We start from the raw sequence: 17,943 nt of genomic DNA on the forward strand, positions 1-17,943 counted from the left end.
TTAGGTGACACGTTCCGTGTGTTCCAGGCGGCGCAAGGCGACTGGGCGGAGCTTGAGCTTGCTGCAGTGCTGAAAACCACAGAGCTGACTGCGAGGAGGACGACAGGGTCAAAGTCAGTCACGTGCTAGCTCCCCCTGCTGGTGGCTGGGGTTATTGCAGATGTGTGATGATGAGCTGATTATATGGGGAGAACACCTATCAATGCAGTCATGTATTCATTCCAAATTAAAACTGAGTCTTAGATTTTTTTAACAATAAATGGTCCTATACCCCGAATATTAGAAAGCAGTACCACATTCCAATGATGTGTAACCCATTACCTGCACACTGCTGCTACATATAAACATCCTCCATTAATCCCGCTGGATACTGCTTAGAGCGGTGATCTCTCAGTGATGCAGGGGTTAATAACAGTGGCTGTGAGTGTGAATGACTTATGCCACTCCACTCGTTTATCATTTCGTGTCCCATAGCCATTCACACAACTTTTGTCTCCTTATAGTGATGGTCAGTGCAGACGTGGCCCCCTTACATTGGTGGTCAGTATAGAAGTGGTCCCTTACATTGGTGATCAGTGCAGAAGTGGCCCTTTACATTGGTGGTCAGTGCAGAAGTGGCCCCTTACATTGGTGGTCAGTATAGAAGTGGCCCCCTACATTGGTGGTCTGTGCAGAAGTGGCCCCTTACATTGGTTGTCCAGCAGCCAATCAAGTCCTCCATGGGAAGTGACCTCTTAGGAAGTTACCTCCACACAGGAAATTACCTAACAGGAAATCCTTCCAACAGGATGAGTTAATACAAACAACCAATGAATAATGGCTAAAGGAGTCCTATGGGTGTATCTGAGCAGAGACAGGGTGCATGGAAGCTTTGCAAAAGAAGCCGCATGGCTTTCAAGCATGGACTCCGTCTCTGACTGTAACAACCCAAAAACTCCTGTATTTCCACTGATAGGAATCCTTTTTCTGTGTTGTTCCAGAGAACAAAGCATACCCGGATTATACTACCATTCCTTGTGGATGGGAGGCTATCTGCAAGTGTACGCTACAAATCTCAACCTGTGCTGATCAGACACAGCAGAGACAAGAGCATACATCCCCCTATAACCGATAATGTCCTTGCAGAGCGAAACATATCCCCCCCAGATGAATGTCTGTGCTAATGCACAGGGGCCCCTTCGCTGGCGGATATATCCCCACACCTCTCTCCACCTCTCTCCAACCCCAGGAAGTTTTCCACTATCAGACGGGACTCAACCAGCGTCAGTCTGCCCCAGTCAGCTCTTTAGAGCGAGGTGCGGGTGTACTAACACTGGGTGACACTATGACAATACATATTAAATACATCTTCATAAAATTTCCACAACAGTGTAGAAGTGTCCCCTTACATTGGTGGTCAGTATAGAAGTGTTCCCTTACATTGGTGGTCATTGCAGAAGTATCCTCTTACATTTCTGCTCAGTGCAGAAGTGTCCCCTTGCATTGGTGCTCTCCCCCTCCGGTGTCACATTTGGCACTTTTCAGGGGGGGGGAGGGTGCAGATTCCTATCTGAGACAGGTATTTGCACCACTTCCGGGTTCTGACTCCCGCGGGGAGTCCAGCCCCGTGACATCACACCCTCGCTGTCTTCTGGGAAACACATTTCCCAGGAGAGAGCGGGGACCAGTGACGGCACGCCACGATCCTCGCGCATGCGCAGTTCATTTTGAGTAATACACTGGGACAGATTCAGGTACATCTGCGGCGGCGTAACGTGTCGCATTTACGTTACACCGCCGCAAGTTTTACGGGCAAGTGCTTGATTCGCGAAGCACTTGCCTGTAAAGTTGCGGCTGCGTAGCGTAAATCCCTCCGGCGCAAGCCCGCCTAATTCAAATCATCCGGGTAGGGGGCGTGGATCATTTAAATTAGGCGCGTTCCCGCGCCGAACGTACTGCGCATGCTCCGTTTTGAAATTTCCCGCTGTGCTTTGCGCGAAATGACGTCGCACCGACGTAATTTTTTGAACGTAGACGTAAGTTGCGTCCTTTCCACCCGATCGGGTGAGGACATCGCGGGCACCCTGGATGGGTAAGTGTCCATATTTTTAAAGTCAGCAGCTGCAGTATTTGTAGCTGCTGACTTTTATTTAATTTTTTTTCAGTGGAACTCCGCTTCCACAGAATCAATCAATGACATTTATTCACCAGGCATGTATTCATACAAAACAGTTATATATATATATATATATATATATATATATATATATATATATATATATATATATATATATATATATATATGTGTGTGTGTGTGTGTGTGTGTGTGTGTGTGTGTGTATATATATATATATATATATATATATATATATATATATATATACTGTGTGACATAAAATGATGTTTGGGGGTTGTAAGTAATTTTCTAGCAAAAAAAAGATTTTTAAATGTAAAGCTGTGTACACACGATCGGTTAGTTTGATGAAAAAAGTCAGATGGACTGTTTTCATCGGACAAACCGATTGTGTGCAGACCCCATCGGTCTTTTTTCCATCGGTGTAAAAAAATAGAACATTTTTTAAATTTTTCCTATGGATAAAAAACCGATAGGAAATTCCGATCGTCTGTGTGGAACTCCATCGGAGGAAAATCCCTGCATGCTCAGAATCAAGTCGACGCATGCTCTGAAGCATTGAACTTCATTTTTTTTGGCTCGTCGTAGTATTTTACGTCACCGTGTTTTGGCACGGTCGGAATTTAGTCTGATAGTGTGTATGCAAGACTGATGAAAGTCAGCTTCATCGGATTTCCGAATCAGAAATCCGATCGTGTGTACGTGGCATAAGAGCAAAGTGCTGAAATGGGCCCAGATGGCAAGTGGTTAATTAATTTTAAATATTCAACACAAACTCCCACATCCATCCATCGTGTCCCTGATTTCGAGGGACTGTCTCTGATTTGGAACAAAGTCCGTCTGTCCCTCTTTTCTCCTCATTTGTCCCTAATTTTGGTCTGATCTATATAGTTATATATAAAATGCACATTTTATCTTTCAAATAGTGTTTCCCAGTGCTAAACCTTTCATCCAATTGCTGTCTAAATTGCTGCATTTGTAAATGTCAAAAGCCAATATAAAGGAATAGTAGTGGTAAAAAAAATGTTGGGAGATAAGCATCCATGCTTTATTTTGCTGATAAAATACTTTAAGAATCATCGCCTAGCATTTCTAGCCAATGCCATCTTGAGGGCAGATGATTCATATAACATTTACTTTCTGGAATCCATCAGCCTTTAGCTCAGGTATACAGGCATTAGGGTGTGCTTAAAAAATGCCCCTGAAGACTCATTGGGTGTTTGGCATCATTTGTGCCTAGTCCAGAAATCAGGAAGCAAACGAAGAAATATAATATACTTTTCTATCTATGTACTAATTTTAGCAGCATAAGGATTCAATATAGTTTTTGTTGATTGAAATATATGTTCAGTTAGATTTCAGCTTCATTTTTATTTATTTTTTTGTACACAGGTGTTTTATATAAATTCTTGCTTGTTTTCTATACATGTAAGTGCATGTAAAGCATGTCACATAAATCTCATAAATTTGTGTACACAAGTCCTTACATTGCTGAAAAAAGTGACTACAAGGACTCGTAGTACAGTATATCCATATTAGATAAAAAAGGTACGCTGCTGACACCTGCTGGGCACTTCAATTATTACAGATTTCCTTTCCCTTTTAAAAAAACAAACACCAATTTGAACCACATTTTTCTAATATAAAAGAACAAACCCAGTAAATATAGGAAAGGCAAATGCACAAAAAACTTAAGGGTATACACTGAAATAATAATCCAAAATATACTGTATACTCTCTAAAAATGTCCTGTGCTTTCCCCTTAAGAAAATCATTGTTTGGAGGAGGACTAGATTGTATGTTGTGTGAATATTGTGAGACCCCTTGCACACTGGGGCGTTTTTCACGCGCTTTAGCGCTAAAAAAAGCGCCTGAATGAAGCCTGATCTGCAATCCCAATGTGAAAGCCCGAATGCTTTCACACTGAGGCGTTGCGCTGGCAGGGCATCAAAGGCAGGGCATCAAAGATAGGGCATCAAAAAAAGTCCTGCAAGGAGCTTCTTTGCAGCGCTTTAGGAGCGTTGAATACACTGCTCCTAAAGCCCCCTTCCCATTGAAATCAATGGCTGCTTTTAACTCTTTATTCAGCCACTAGTAAAAAGCACCCCGCTAGCGCTTGAAAAAAGATCGATAAAGCGCCGCCAGTTTTAGCGGCGCTTTACCAGTGTATTCTGGGCTCTAGCAGTGTGAAAGGGCTCTAATGGCCCGTACACACAATCGGAATTTACGACAACAAAACCGTGGATTTTTTTTCGACGGAATTTTGGCTCAAACTTGTGTTGCATACACACTGTCACACAAATGTTGTCGGAAATTCAGAACATCAAGAACGCGGTGCCGTACAACACGACGACGAGCCGGGAAAAATGAAGTTCAATGATTCCGAGCATGTATAGGAGTTTTGTGCGTCGGAATTGCATTCAGACGATCGGAATTTCCGACAAGAACTTTTCCCGTTGGAAAATTTGAGAACCAGCTCTCAAATTTTTGCTGTCGGAAATTTCGACAGAAAATGTCCAATGAGGCCTACACACAGTCAAAACTTTTCTTGTCGGAAATTCCGATCGTGTGTACACGACATTGGAGTATGGATTTTTTTTCATAGGTACATTGGTCCAGCTTGGAGCGAGTGCTGAAGTGGAGAATCACTATAGTAGCCACCATTACTACACTGATGTCACAGTCTTCAGGGTCCTGTGCCAAGAAACTGCCCTGCTGTATAGTGAACCCAGGGGGTTGGTCGATGGGTACAGGCACCATTCACAGAACGCCTTGCATTTTTCTTAATTAATGCAAAGCATTCACTGTTTGGAGAAACTAGAGATTGTTACATCACCTTCCCTCCTCTCCACCTCATCCAGTCAGAGAACCCCTTGCATTCATTGCCCTGAAATACAAATCTGGTAGAACTATGTTTTTCATCTGTGTTCAACTTTAACACTGTAGTTCACATCACGCGCAGTCAACCAACTCTAGATTAAGAGGTCTGAAAACTGGTCTTTCGGCATTGTACACCTGTTGCCGCACACGTCTGTGCCTCCTTGGTCGTCTTAGGGGCATCATGCACAGCAGCGAGAGAACATTTTTTACAGCTCTCAACAAGTGGCCTGGAGGTAATTGTAAATCATGTAAAGAATCAATCCTTCGCGCTAAAGGTACTAATTAGTGATTAGGCCTTCCGCTGCTGACATAGGTCAAAACATGAAATAAAACTTCTAGTTGGAAAGTTCCTTTCACAGGTGCCTTCCACTGGTTCTACTGTGATAGAAAGTGCAAATTAATATTAAGCATGTGACCAGTGAAAGTTCCTCTCAAAAGTGCTTCTGTGCGAAAAAAAAACATATGATGCTGTAAACAGGTGCATACAGTAGGGATGAGATGTTTAAGTCGAACATAAGTTCGATTTGAACATTGGGTGTTCGCTTGTTCGCCAAATTTAGAACATTATGGGGCATTCACTGGAAATTTGAGCGCCCGCGAAATGCCCCATAATGAATGGCGAGACCATCAATGCACTGCGAGATCACAGTGCATTGACGGCTGCTGATTGGCCAAAGCATGCACCTGACCTGCATGCTTTGGGCAATCACAGCACGCTCTGCTGTGAGAACCATTATTGCCCAAAAGCAGGGTCCCTTTGGCCAATTACCCCGTACTATGTTAGGCTGCTTAGATAGCGGCCATACATAGTTTTATGAATGAGAGCAGCAAAATTTTGTTTTTTAAGTTTTCACTGGTTACATGTGTAGCGCCCCCTTGCTTTCAGCATGGGCACTACGCTTAAATTTAGTGGGAAGGGAGAGTTACTTTGCTCCCTTCCGGTGTTTGTTTAAATTTGGGACCTCTGTCATTCTGGAAATGTCCACTGGGTCAGTCTGCGGTCAGGGAGTGCAATGCCACCCCTGGCCGGCAGCTGGCGCCAGAGGGGTTCTAGCAGAACAGATCTTCTCTCAGCAGCCAATTAGAGCATGTTTTCCCTCGCAGGGCATGCTGGGGGAGGGTATATCTGGAACAGAGGTCATGTGTTGGGGGCCTTCTTTTTCTTCTTTCCGCGGGGTCCCCGTTCCAGGTGCGGTACCCACCTTCAGGGTACATGCATCCATGGACCCCTCAGGCGTGGCCCACCTGGCCAGAGCTGAACTCTGCAGCGAACCTCATCCTGATGAGAGAAGGGACCTCAGCGTTCCACTGGCCTATTGAAAGAATCCCAGCCTGGGATTGGGTGTCCGGACCACTGACAGGTATGCTTGCTGTCATCCGGGGACCATTCATAGAAAAGACTACTGGGAGGATTCTCTTTTGTTATTCACTCAAGTCCTCTATTGAAATTTGCCCGTGGCAGGGGCCCTAGAGACAGGTCTGTGTGAGAGACCTGTTCCTCCCAGTATTATCCTAAGTGACGCTCCGGCTGCCAGGCCTATCATAGGGGTCTGTCCGAGGGCACTTCACCCACTCAGAGTAGAGTGGCGACGTGTTACCAAATTGGTTCAATGCAGAGCAGTGTACTGCTCGGTTCTATATCCAGGCCTGATACCGCATGGTTCTCTTCTTCTTCCTTCATCAACTTTGATCTCCCTAAATTGTGTTGATGTTGGCCGTGTTTGACCTAAGCAATAAAGCATTGAAACCTTTTATTGAATGTCTGGACCTCCACTCACTGTTGCTGTTTTCACTGTTACACCCCTAGACACTGCCAGGGTAACTTAGTAGGCCGATTCCCAAATCAACCAGCGGCTCCTTCGGGGGTGGCGCTACACGTGCTTGATACATTTTTGCATTGTTGGATTGTTTTGCACTTAATTTTGTATGCACTACAGTTGCACTTTATTGTGTTCATTCAGGATGTCAGTGCTGTGGTATCTATACCTTTTTCTTTCAATTGTAAATCATACTAACCTCCCACTGTGCTTTTATTCAACTGTGCATGCCTTACTAATTCAGAGCAAAGTATGAGATTAATTTAAAGCAGACCTTGCGATAGAATGCAAGGTCTGCATATAATATTTGGCCCCCTCACCCTTAAAAATCGCCCAGTGTTAGTAGTTTCAAAATGTACCCATATAGAAGGTCCAATTTATGTGCCACACCTTGCAGAAGCCTTCACTTGCCCTTCTATTTGTGTTCCACAGTCCCTCAAGCCTCGTACACACGACCGGATTTCCCGTCGGGAAAACTCCAATGAGAGCTTTGGCCAGGAATCCCAGCCGTGTTTATGCTCCTCACAGTTTTTCCGACGGGAAAACTACCCAAAAACTGTCAGACAAAAAAAAGAGAACCTGCTCTCTTTTTTCCTGCCAGGATTCCCGGCTGACTTTTTCCCAGCAGTTTTCTTATGGGAAATACACACAGTCAGGATTCCCGACCAAAGCTCTCATCTGAGTTTTCCCGACAGGAAAACCCCTTGTGTGTATGGGGGAAAAGTTACTGAGCAGGTTCTCGGTTTCCCCCCCCAGGATTTCAGACTGATCTTTTTGATAGAAAAAAAGCATGACGGAACCACTTAAATATGAGATCTGGGGTCAAAAAGACCTCAGATCTCATATTTACACTACAATGCAATAAGAATAAAATAAAAAATGTAATTTGAAAAAAAATTATAATAAAAAATAAAAGTCCCTTTAAGATCTAAGTAATCTAAGTGATGTTTCGACGTCGCTTCCACCCTGCAATGGTATGTAGGTGGGTGAGGATCATCTTCCCCCATCTTCCTGTCAAGCTGGAAAAATGATCCCATCGCCGCTGTCAGTGCCTCTGGTAAGCGGCAGAGGGCACCGGAGCACAGTGGTAGGGGGGGCCCTCTCCCGCCACCGATAAAAGTGATCTTGCGGCGAATCCGCCACAGAGACCACTTTTATCTGAAACTAGGCTGCTCACTGAAGAAGAGGATACTGGGGTTATGGCAGCTAGCTGCTGTAATAACAACGATATCCCTTTCAAAGTGTGGACGTATAACGACGTGAGCCGGTCCGGAAGTGGTTAAGAACAGTTTTGTAGATGATTCATTCCTTTTAATCACTGAAAAAATGTTTTTTTTTAGACTTGGACTTGGCTTTATTCTTTTCATTAAAAAATGTTTATTGGGTTTTACAACATTACAAAACGTACGTTTCAAGTCAGGTTGTACATACATGACTGTTCATAAATGTTATGGGATGTGAAGCCAGCATATGTCACATGCACCAAGCATAGTGACAGTCATCTCAGTATGTGGGCTGAAGCTAATTATGTATGGGGTGCTGTGAAAAAGTGCAGAGAAAACACTGTTCCATAGTATAGACCTCATTGTACTTGACTCAAGCCTGTAAGAAGATAGAAAATAGAAAAAAATGAAAGAAAAAAGAAAAGGGTAAAGAGAGAAAGTGTAGTAAAGAGTGCAAGAAGAGGATATAAGGACAATGACAAGCAAGAAGGGGAAGGAGTAATTAAGCTGAATGGGGCAAAGGGAGTTTGGGGGTCTGGTGGGGGATCAATAAGGGTGCTTGTAGTCCACTCGGACATCCCACATGGAGTGTTGCATCAAAATCATACTAGACGTCTATCAAAAGTAAATGGAGATTTTGTCAAATGTGACCATTCTGTCCAACAGCTTGCCATAGTTTTCTCATAGATTAGAGTATCCTTGATACGGCTTTGACCTTGTGGAAATTTACAGTGGAGGATTTCCAGGATTTGACCATGTCTATTTAATTTGGTTTGTGGCTTCATTCTAGATGTGCATCCTCAGTTAATGTCACTTGTTCTTGAAGGTAAGTGGACACTTGGAGGTGTCCCAACAGGGCTGCCCTATGCATTGCATTAAGGCCCAGACTGTCTTTTCTATTTAGAGAGGCTCCATCCTGAACCAGCAACTGTATGACACTGAGGTGTCCGGCACCCGCTGCTCTGTGTAGTGCTGTTCGTCCATGCTTATCTGGGATGTCCACCTGAGCTTTTCTCTCCAATAGCAGCTGGACCACCTGTGAGAGTAGAACAAGGTTGGAAAGTTAAAGTGGATCTTCACTGAATCTGAGCACCACAGACCAAAAACACCATGTAATTCATTTTCAGTATTCCAAGCAAATTCCTCCAGCCATCAATATCTCTATTCTTTATTTTGTTGAGAAATCAATTTGAAAAACACCCCCTAGCATTTGTGGCCTTGGCCATCTTGAGTAAGGGCAAATGATTCATGTAGCATTTACTTCCTGGAATCCATTTGCCCTTAGCTCAAGCATGAATGCAGGAGAGTGTGCTTAGCTGAGATAACCCCTCCTCCTCTCCTCCCATCTTGAAGATCCCTGGGATGTATGACATCATTTGCCTAGGCAAGAAACCAGGAAGTAACTGTTTAAAAGTTTAAAACAAGTAAGGCTCCATTCTCACTTGTAGGACTCCAAAATTTCTCAGACTTTGGAGTGTAACTTTGGATGGGTGCAACTTGGATACGACTTTGGCTTTGACCAGTGATAATGAACAATTGTTGCATTGTATAACATTTAGGTATGAATTTCATGCAACTTTTGAGGGTTAACATTGAAATCTATGGCCCTCAAGTTGCATGAAAGTCGGACCAAAGTAGTGCATGAACTACTTTGAAGTCGCTGAAACTTTAAGTTGCACATATATTAATGGTTATCAATAAACATGTGTACACTGAAATATTTTGTTTCGGAATTTCGTTTTCGTCAGAAAAATAAATCAAGTTACTCCCGAAATTCGTTTTTATGTATTCCGTTCGTTAAAAAATGCATTAGTCCGAAAATCCGAATTAATTAAGGTCGGAGCAGTTAAACTGTACGTCAAATCGTACATTTCCGGTCGAATGTTCTGCCTACAAGCTATAGAAGAATTCTAATGTTGTATGACACTAGTAATAATTATATTTATTAATTATTATTACTAGTCAACCAACATTCAAATTCTTCTACAGCCTATGGGCCGAGCATTTGACCGGAAATGTACGATTGCGGAGTCGTACAGTTTAGCTGCTTGTCGAATCTTCTTAGAACTTTCGACAGACACCATAAGCCTTCAATGACAGATTCAACGTTTGTGGGCCAGATTCACATACAATTGTGTTACGCTGCGGCGGCGTAACGTATCCCATTTACGTTACACCGCCGCAAGTTTACAGCGTAAGTGCTTGATTCACAAAGCACTTACCTGTAAACTTGAGGCGGCGTAGCGTAAATCCGCCCGGGGGAAGCCCGCCTAATTCAAATGGGGCGGGGACCATTTAAATTAGGCGTGTTCCCGCGCCGAACGTACTGCGCATGCTCTGTCCCTAAAATTTCCCGACATGCATTGCGCTAAATGACGTCGCAAGGACGTCATTGGTTTCGACGTTAACGTAAATGGCGTCCATCGCCATTCACGGACGACTTACGCAAACGACGTGAAATTTAAAAATTTGACGCGGGAACGACGGCCATACTTAACATTGGTTAGACCACCTAGAGGGCATGCTTAGTTTTACGCGACGCATCTCTACGGAAACAACGTAAATTTAGATCGACAGGCAAAACGGACGTTCGTGAATCGGCGTAACTAGTAGTCATTTTCATATTCTACGCCGACCGCAATGGAATCGCCACCTAGCGGCCGGCCTAGAATTGCAGCCTAAGATCCGAAGGTGTAACACAGTTACACCTGTCGGATCTTAGGGCTATCTATGCGTAACCTGATTCTATGAATCAGGCGCATAGATACGACAATCATATCTCAGAGATACGACGGCGTATCAGGAGATACGCCGTCGAATCTCTTTTGTGAATCTGGCCCTGTATGTTTTTCGCTGCTTCGTCAAATTTTTGTCATTCATGTCGAATGGTCTATAATGTCAAATCTTTTCTCTCTATGTCAAATCTTTCCTCTCTATGTAGAATAATCTTGGACTAATAGAGTTAAAGGGTCACTAAAGGAAAACATTTTTTTTGCTGAAATGACTGTTTACAGGGTATAGAGACATAAAAGTTAACTGATTCCTTTTTAAAATGATTACAACTAGATAAAAAATCAATCATATAATGTGCCTGTAGGTTAGTTTCACTTTTAAACTGGTTTCATGTTCCTGTGAACTAGAGAGATACACATAACAAAAACAAACAAATCCAGGGCAGTGTTTTGTTTTTAAAATGAATCTGATTGGTTCTGTTAAGTTTTAGACACACAGTAATGACAGCTTAGACCTACAGTGAAAAGCTCCCAGTACGATGGTTATAAGGAAAAAAGACAACCAGGAAGTGTGGAGATCAGAGCAGAATTACAGCTACTTCAAAGCAAAAACGAGCAATGAGGACATGAAACCAGTAATGCAGTAAGGTAAAGAAAGCTATTTAGCTAAAAAAAAAAAATTCCTTTAGTGATCCTTTAAGGTTAGGCACATTCGACTGTAGGTTTGATAGACACAGATTGCTATTGTCAGCGTCATGTCGAATCTCCTATCTATATCTAACTGTTGTAGCAACAAAAACGGCAAAAGCATTTTTTTATGTCGGATCTTTCAGATTTCGGATTCTGCGCGTTCGTTTTCATTTGTTAAAACGATATTGAAAATACCCAAAATTCGAACGAAAATGCATTTAGACGAAAACGAATGCACATGTCTAGTTATCATTGGAAACATGGGGGAATGATTGTCAAGGCGACTTTGATGTCCAAACATGCATGACAAGTCACACAAGTGTGAATGGAGCCTAAATATGATATACTTTCCTATCTATTTACTAATGCTAGCAGCGTGAGGATTTAAAATAATCAATGTTGATTGAGAGAGTGAAGTTCTTTTTCTGACGGAATGGTGGAATTTCCAATCGTCTGTATGCAGGATTAGAGTACCTCAGGTGGATGGATGGAGCTTGATATCCATAGAGTGGAAGCTGAGATTGTGAATTCCCAATGCGTGACTTCTGCATTGGTAGCTAGTGAAATAGTGAGTGCGGTTTTACCCTCAGTTGCACATGGTGTTCCCTTTTTTGGATGGTGGAAGCAATGCACATTTCTGAAGTCCAAGGACTTTTTAGTTCATTTATGCATTTTTTGTGTGTGATTTTCACTTCATTTACTTGATTATTTTGTTTGTTGTTGCTATATTAAGATGATACCTCTTTAATACTATTATACAATTATATATTTTCTGAAAGTAAAGACCCTGGAGAGTAATTATCATTATCACTTGTTATTAGTGCAAGTGTTCAATAAACCTATATTTCCAGTAACAAAATACTGGTCGTACCTTCACCAATGTGTGGACGTGACTGACCAGCTTTACAGATGGTAAATTTCTCTAATTGAGTCCTGGGTATCAATAAAAACCTGACAGGGGCTCAAACTCTTTAACATTCCACCCATAACTAAGAAAAAAAGTTGTGGCTTGACATAAACTTTAATGCTGCGTAGACACGATAGGTTCGTCTGATGAAAATGGTCTGATGGACCGTTTTCATCAGACGAACCGATCGTGCGTGGGCCCCATCAGTTTTTTTCCCATCGGTGAAAAAACTTAGAACCTGTTTTAAAATTATCTGATGGTTAAAAAACCGATAGAAAAAAACGATCGTCTGTGGGGAAATCCATCGGTTAAAAATCAACGTATGCACAGAATCAAGTCGACGCATGCTCGGAAGCATTGAACTTCATTTTTCTCAGCACGTTGTTGTGTTTTACGTCACCGCGTTCTGACACGATCGGTTTTTTAACTGATGGTGTGTAGGCAAGACTGATGAAAGTCAGCTTCATCGGATATCTGATGAAAAAATCCATCAGACCGTTTTCATCGGATGAACCGATCGTGTGTACAGGGCATAAGAGGGGGGAAAGAATTATTTCACCCCAGTTGTATGGGTGGAAACCATTGGACACTAAAAACATCTTTTTCAAACTGGCTTAAAAGGATTGTTAAGGCAGTGCACACAGCCACTGCGAGCTCCTCTGCTAGGATTTCATGTTGTACAGTATATACTATATGCCATTTTTTTAAATTCTTCTTATAAATACAGTTTTTCTAATCCCTGATCAGCGGTCACATCGCCCGTCTTTCTCCGCTGTATGTATTACAGAGGAAGGGGGCCAAGATCTCCCTTTGATGTCTGCCGGCGGTCACATGACCTGACCTTCCTCTATAATACAAACATTGGAAGAAGACAGTGCCGGGCGGTTATGTGACCCCTGATCTTAGAAAAAGAAAAACAGCATTTATGAGAAGAATTTTAGAAAATGGCATAGAGTATATACAACATGTAATCCTAGCAGAGGGGCAGTGATTGGGAGCAGTAATGTGCGAAATGCTGATATGTGATAGAAGGTGAGGGGAGGAAATGGCTCACACACAGAGCTGACAGGCATGGAGGGGAGGGGGAGGAGGACACAGGAGCAGAGGAGAGCATAGAGCAGGGCTGCAGATGACTGAGGCACGTAAACTGCCCACGGTGTCAGGCTCAGCAGCCATGATACACCTTGGTCAGTTTACAGGGGGAGGGCAGAAACTGGCAGGATCAACCAGGTATTACAGGTGTTATAAGGGGCCAGATGACACAGCACAAGCACTGTGCTGTATAACATACTTTAACCACTTCCCGCCTGGTCAATAGCATATTGACGTTTGAGAAGTGGTTCTGTTATCCTGACTGGACATCTATTGACGTCCAGCAGGATAACATGCCGGCGCAAGCCCGCGGGGGCGCACAGCGTGGCGATCGTGATAAGAAACCTGTCAGAGGCTTCTTACCACGTGATCAGCTGTGACCAATCACAGCTGATCATCGCGTGAACCAGAAAGTGCCGGTAAACGGTAAACAAATTTGCACAAACTTTACGTGCTAGGAAAATGCAACTCAAAATATTCATGTCCTTGAGTGTCCCACAACAATATTTCAGAATTCAATCAAAACAAAGTCCTTTTTGTAATCATAAAGTGCTCATAAATCTACCGTGGCTTAAAAATTCTTTAATGCAATGTCCACTGCAATGTTGAGGGTGTACACTGACCTTATAGGATGGACCCCACTATGTGAATAAATAAGAGGTCAAATAATGCTTAAAGGGGTTGTAAAAAATAAAATAAAACTTACCTGCTCTGTGCAAGGGTTTTGCATAGAGCAGCCCTGATCCTCCTCTTCTGGGGTGCCCCACTGGTGCTCCAGACTCCTCCCCTTCATCGGGTGCCACCACGAAAAATACATGGACACAGACAGCGGGCCTAGCTCTCCGTTCCCGTGTCACTGGATTTGATTGACAGCAGCAGGAGCCAATGGTTTCTGCTGCTATTATTCATTTCAATGAGGATAGAGACAGACGGCGGCTGGAGCCGCTGGGCTCGTGCACATCACTGGATTGGTTCGGCCTCAGGTAAGAAAAAGGGGGGGTCTGGAGGGGAGCTGCAGCAAGGAAAAATGTTCACATTAATGCATAATGACCTTTGAGAAAGACTGGGAGGACGCAACATGTCAGTTGGGCAGAGCAGTGTGACATCATCACACCAGTCATTTGCAAGGTGTCACCTTGGGTTCCTTGTATCAGTGTTTACTTACTGCTGTAATAGTTTTTGTCTATATAAATAGCAGAGCTTTTTTTCTCAGAAAATAGGTGCAGGAACTCAACCACGACCCTGTTCAGATTTCACAAACAGTAGAAGGGTCTTAAAGGGGCATTAAATACCAGGATTGCATTACATACAGAGTGCAGATATCAGAGGGGTTACACACAGAGTGCAGAGCTGTCACTTGTAAACACAGAAACCAAACTTCTGTGTTTACAAGTGATTGTGGTGAGGAGGCACCAAAGGGTCTGAGCCAGAGGTGGTGGAACTGAGTTCCCCCAAGTTCCCCCTGAAAAAAAGCCCTGTGTGTGTATATATATATATATATATATATATATATATATACAGGGCTTGACAAACTCTGGGCGCCAGGTCACGATTGCGACAAGAAATAGTGACCTGGCGCCCGGGGAGCTTAGGCCTGTAGAAGGCCGCAAAGCCGCGGCCTCAATTACCGACTGTGTCTCTGTGCGCCCCCACCTCCCCCGCCGCTTCTACAGGCCTAAGCTTCCTTCTGTGATCTTGTGGTGCGCCATCTTGTGGTGCCCGTTGGCATTACAAGTAAAACAGCAATCCAGCAATTCTAATGTGTTTTTCACTGTGTTTTCACTGCCATCTCCTTCCCTCTAATTAGAGCCCCTAAACATTATATATATTTTTTATTCTAACACCCTAGAGAATAAAATGGCGGTCATTGCAATACTTTCTGTCACACCGTATTTCCGTAGCGGCCTTATGAGCGCTCTTTTTTTGGGAAAAAATATACTTTTTTAAATTAAAAAAATAAGACACCTGTAAAGTCAGCGCAATTTTTTTTATATTGTGAAAGATAATGTTATGCCGAGTAAATTGATACCCAACATGTCACGCTTCAAAATTGCGTCCGCTCGTGGAATGGCGACAAACTTTGACCCTTTAAAATCTCCATAGGCAACTTTTAAAAAATTCTACAGGTTGCATGTTTTGAGTTACAGAGAAGGTCTAGGGCTAGAATTATTGCTCTCGTTCTATTGATTGTGGTGATACCTCACATGTGTGGTTTGAATACCGTTTACATATGCAAGCGCTACTCACATTTGCTTCTGCGCGCAAGCTCGGCGGGATGGGGCACGTTTTCTGGCCCCTAACTTTTTTAGCTGGCTCCTAGATTCCAAGCAAATTTGTCAAACCCTGTGTGTGTATATATATATATATATATATATATATATATATATATATATATATATATATATATATATATATATATATTATCTTCTCACAAAAGTGAGTACACCCCTCACATTTTTGTAAATATTTTATTATATCTTTTCATCTTTCAACACTGAAGAAATTACACTTGCTACAATGTAAAGTAGTGAGTGTACAGCTTGTATAACTTTTGCTGTCCCCTCAAAATAACTCAACACACAGCCATTAATTTCTAAACCTCTGGAAACAAAAGAGAGTACACCCCTAAATGGAAATGTCCAAATTGGGCCCAATTAGCTATTTTCGCTTCCCGTTGTCATGTGACCCGTTAGTGTTACAAGGTCCCAGGTGTGTGGGGAGCAGGTGTGTTAAATTTGGTGCTATCGCTCTCACTCTCTCATACTGGTCACTGGAAGTTCAACATGGAAACTCATGGCAAAGAACTATCTGAGGACCTGAAAAAAATAATTGTTGCTCTACATAAAGATGGCCTAGGCCAGTGATGGCGAACCTTGGCACCCCAGATGTTTTGAAACTATATTTCCCACAATGCTCATGCACTCTGCAATGTAGTTGAGCATCATGGGAAATGTAGTTCCAAAACATCTGGGGTGCCAAGGTTCGCCATCACTGGCCTAGGCTATAAGAAGATTGCCAAGACCCTGAAACTGAGCTTCAGCCAAAACCATACAGCGGTTTAACAGGACAGGTTCCACTCAGAACAGGCCTCGCCATGGTCGACCAAAGAAGTTGAGTGCACGTGCTCAGCGTCATATTAAGACATTGTCTTTGGGAAACAGATGATTGCTGCAGAGGTTAAAGGGGTGTAGGGTCAGCCTGTCAGTGCGCCGCACACTGCATCAAATTGCTCTGCATAGTTACATATACATAGTAGGTGAGGTTGAATAAAGACACAAGTCCATCAAGTCCAACCTATGTGTGTGATTATATGTCAGTATTATATTGTATATCCCTGTATGTTGCGGTCGTTCAGGTGCTTAGCTAATAGTTTTTTTTAAACTATCGATGTTCACCGTTGAGACCACCGCCTGTGGAAGGGATTCCACATCCTTGCCGCTCTTACAGTAAAGAACCCTATATGTAGTTTAAGGTTAAACCTCTTTTTTCTAATTTTAATGAGTAGCTACGTGTTTTAATAAACTCCCTTCTGCAAAAAAGTGTTATCCCTATTGTGGGGTCACCAGTACGGTATTTGTAAATTGAAATCTCAAGCGTCTCTTCTCCAGAGAGAATAAGTTTAGTGCTCGCAACCTTTCTTCATAACTAATATCTACCAAACCCTTTATTAGCTTTGTTTCCCTTCTTTGTACTCGTTCCATTTCCAGTACATCCTTCCTGAGGACTGGTGCCCAGAACTGGACAGCATACTTTAGGTGCGGCTGGACCAGAGTCTTGTAGAGCAGGAGAATTATGGTTTTATCTCTGGAGTTAATCCCCTTTTTAATGCATGCCAATATTCTGTTTGCTTTGTTAGCAGCAGCTTGGCATTGCATGCCATTTCTGAGCCTATCATCTACTAGGACTTACAGGTCCTTTTCCATCCTAGATTCCCCAGAGGTTCTCCCCCTAGTGAGTAGATTGCATTCATATTTTTGCCACCCAAATGCATCATTTTACATTTTTCTAAATTAAACCTCATTTGCCATGTAGTTGCCCACCCCATTCATTTGTTCAGATCTTTTTACAAAGTTTCCACATCCTGCTTAGCTTAGTATCATGCAGTTAGTATATGAACGCATTAAATAGGATTGGTCCCAGCACAGAACCCTTTGGGACCCCTCTACCCACATCTGACGAGTATTCTCCATTTATCACCACCCTCTGAATTCGCCCTTGTGGCCAGTTTTCAATCCATGTACTCACCCTATGGTCCATGCCAACGGACCTTATTTTGTACAGTAAACTTTTATAGGGAACTGTGTCAAATGCTTTTTGAAAAATCCAGATACATCACATCTACGGGCCTTCCTTTATCTAGATATCAACTCATCTACACATAGAAGGTTAATAGATTGGTTTGGCATGAATCCATGCTGATTATGGCTAATGATACCGTTCTCCTTACTAAAATCTTGTATATAGTCCCTTATTATCCCCTCCAAGAGCT

At 42.8% G+C, this 17,943-nt stretch overlaps 1 protein-coding gene across 1 annotated transcript in view; it reads right to left on the reverse strand.

The window, feature by feature from the left end:
* Positions 1-8,163: 8,163 nt before the first annotated feature.
* ANKRD65 (ankyrin repeat domain 65) overlaps positions 8,164-17,943 on the reverse strand; it is a 44,358-nt gene continuing 34,578 nt past the window's right edge. The window contains exon 4 of the mRNA XM_040325799.1: positions 8,164-9,069. Coding sequence (XP_040181733.1) covers positions 8,815-9,069 — 255 coding nt within the window. The 3' untranslated portion in view covers positions 8,164-8,814. The remainder of the gene's footprint in view (positions 9,070-17,943) is intronic.

This window comes from Rana temporaria, chromosome 10, assembly GCF_905171775.1.
Source record: "Rana temporaria chromosome 10, aRanTem1.1, whole genome shotgun sequence".
Taxonomy (NCBI): Eukaryota; Metazoa; Chordata; class Amphibia; order Anura; family Ranidae; genus Rana; species Rana temporaria.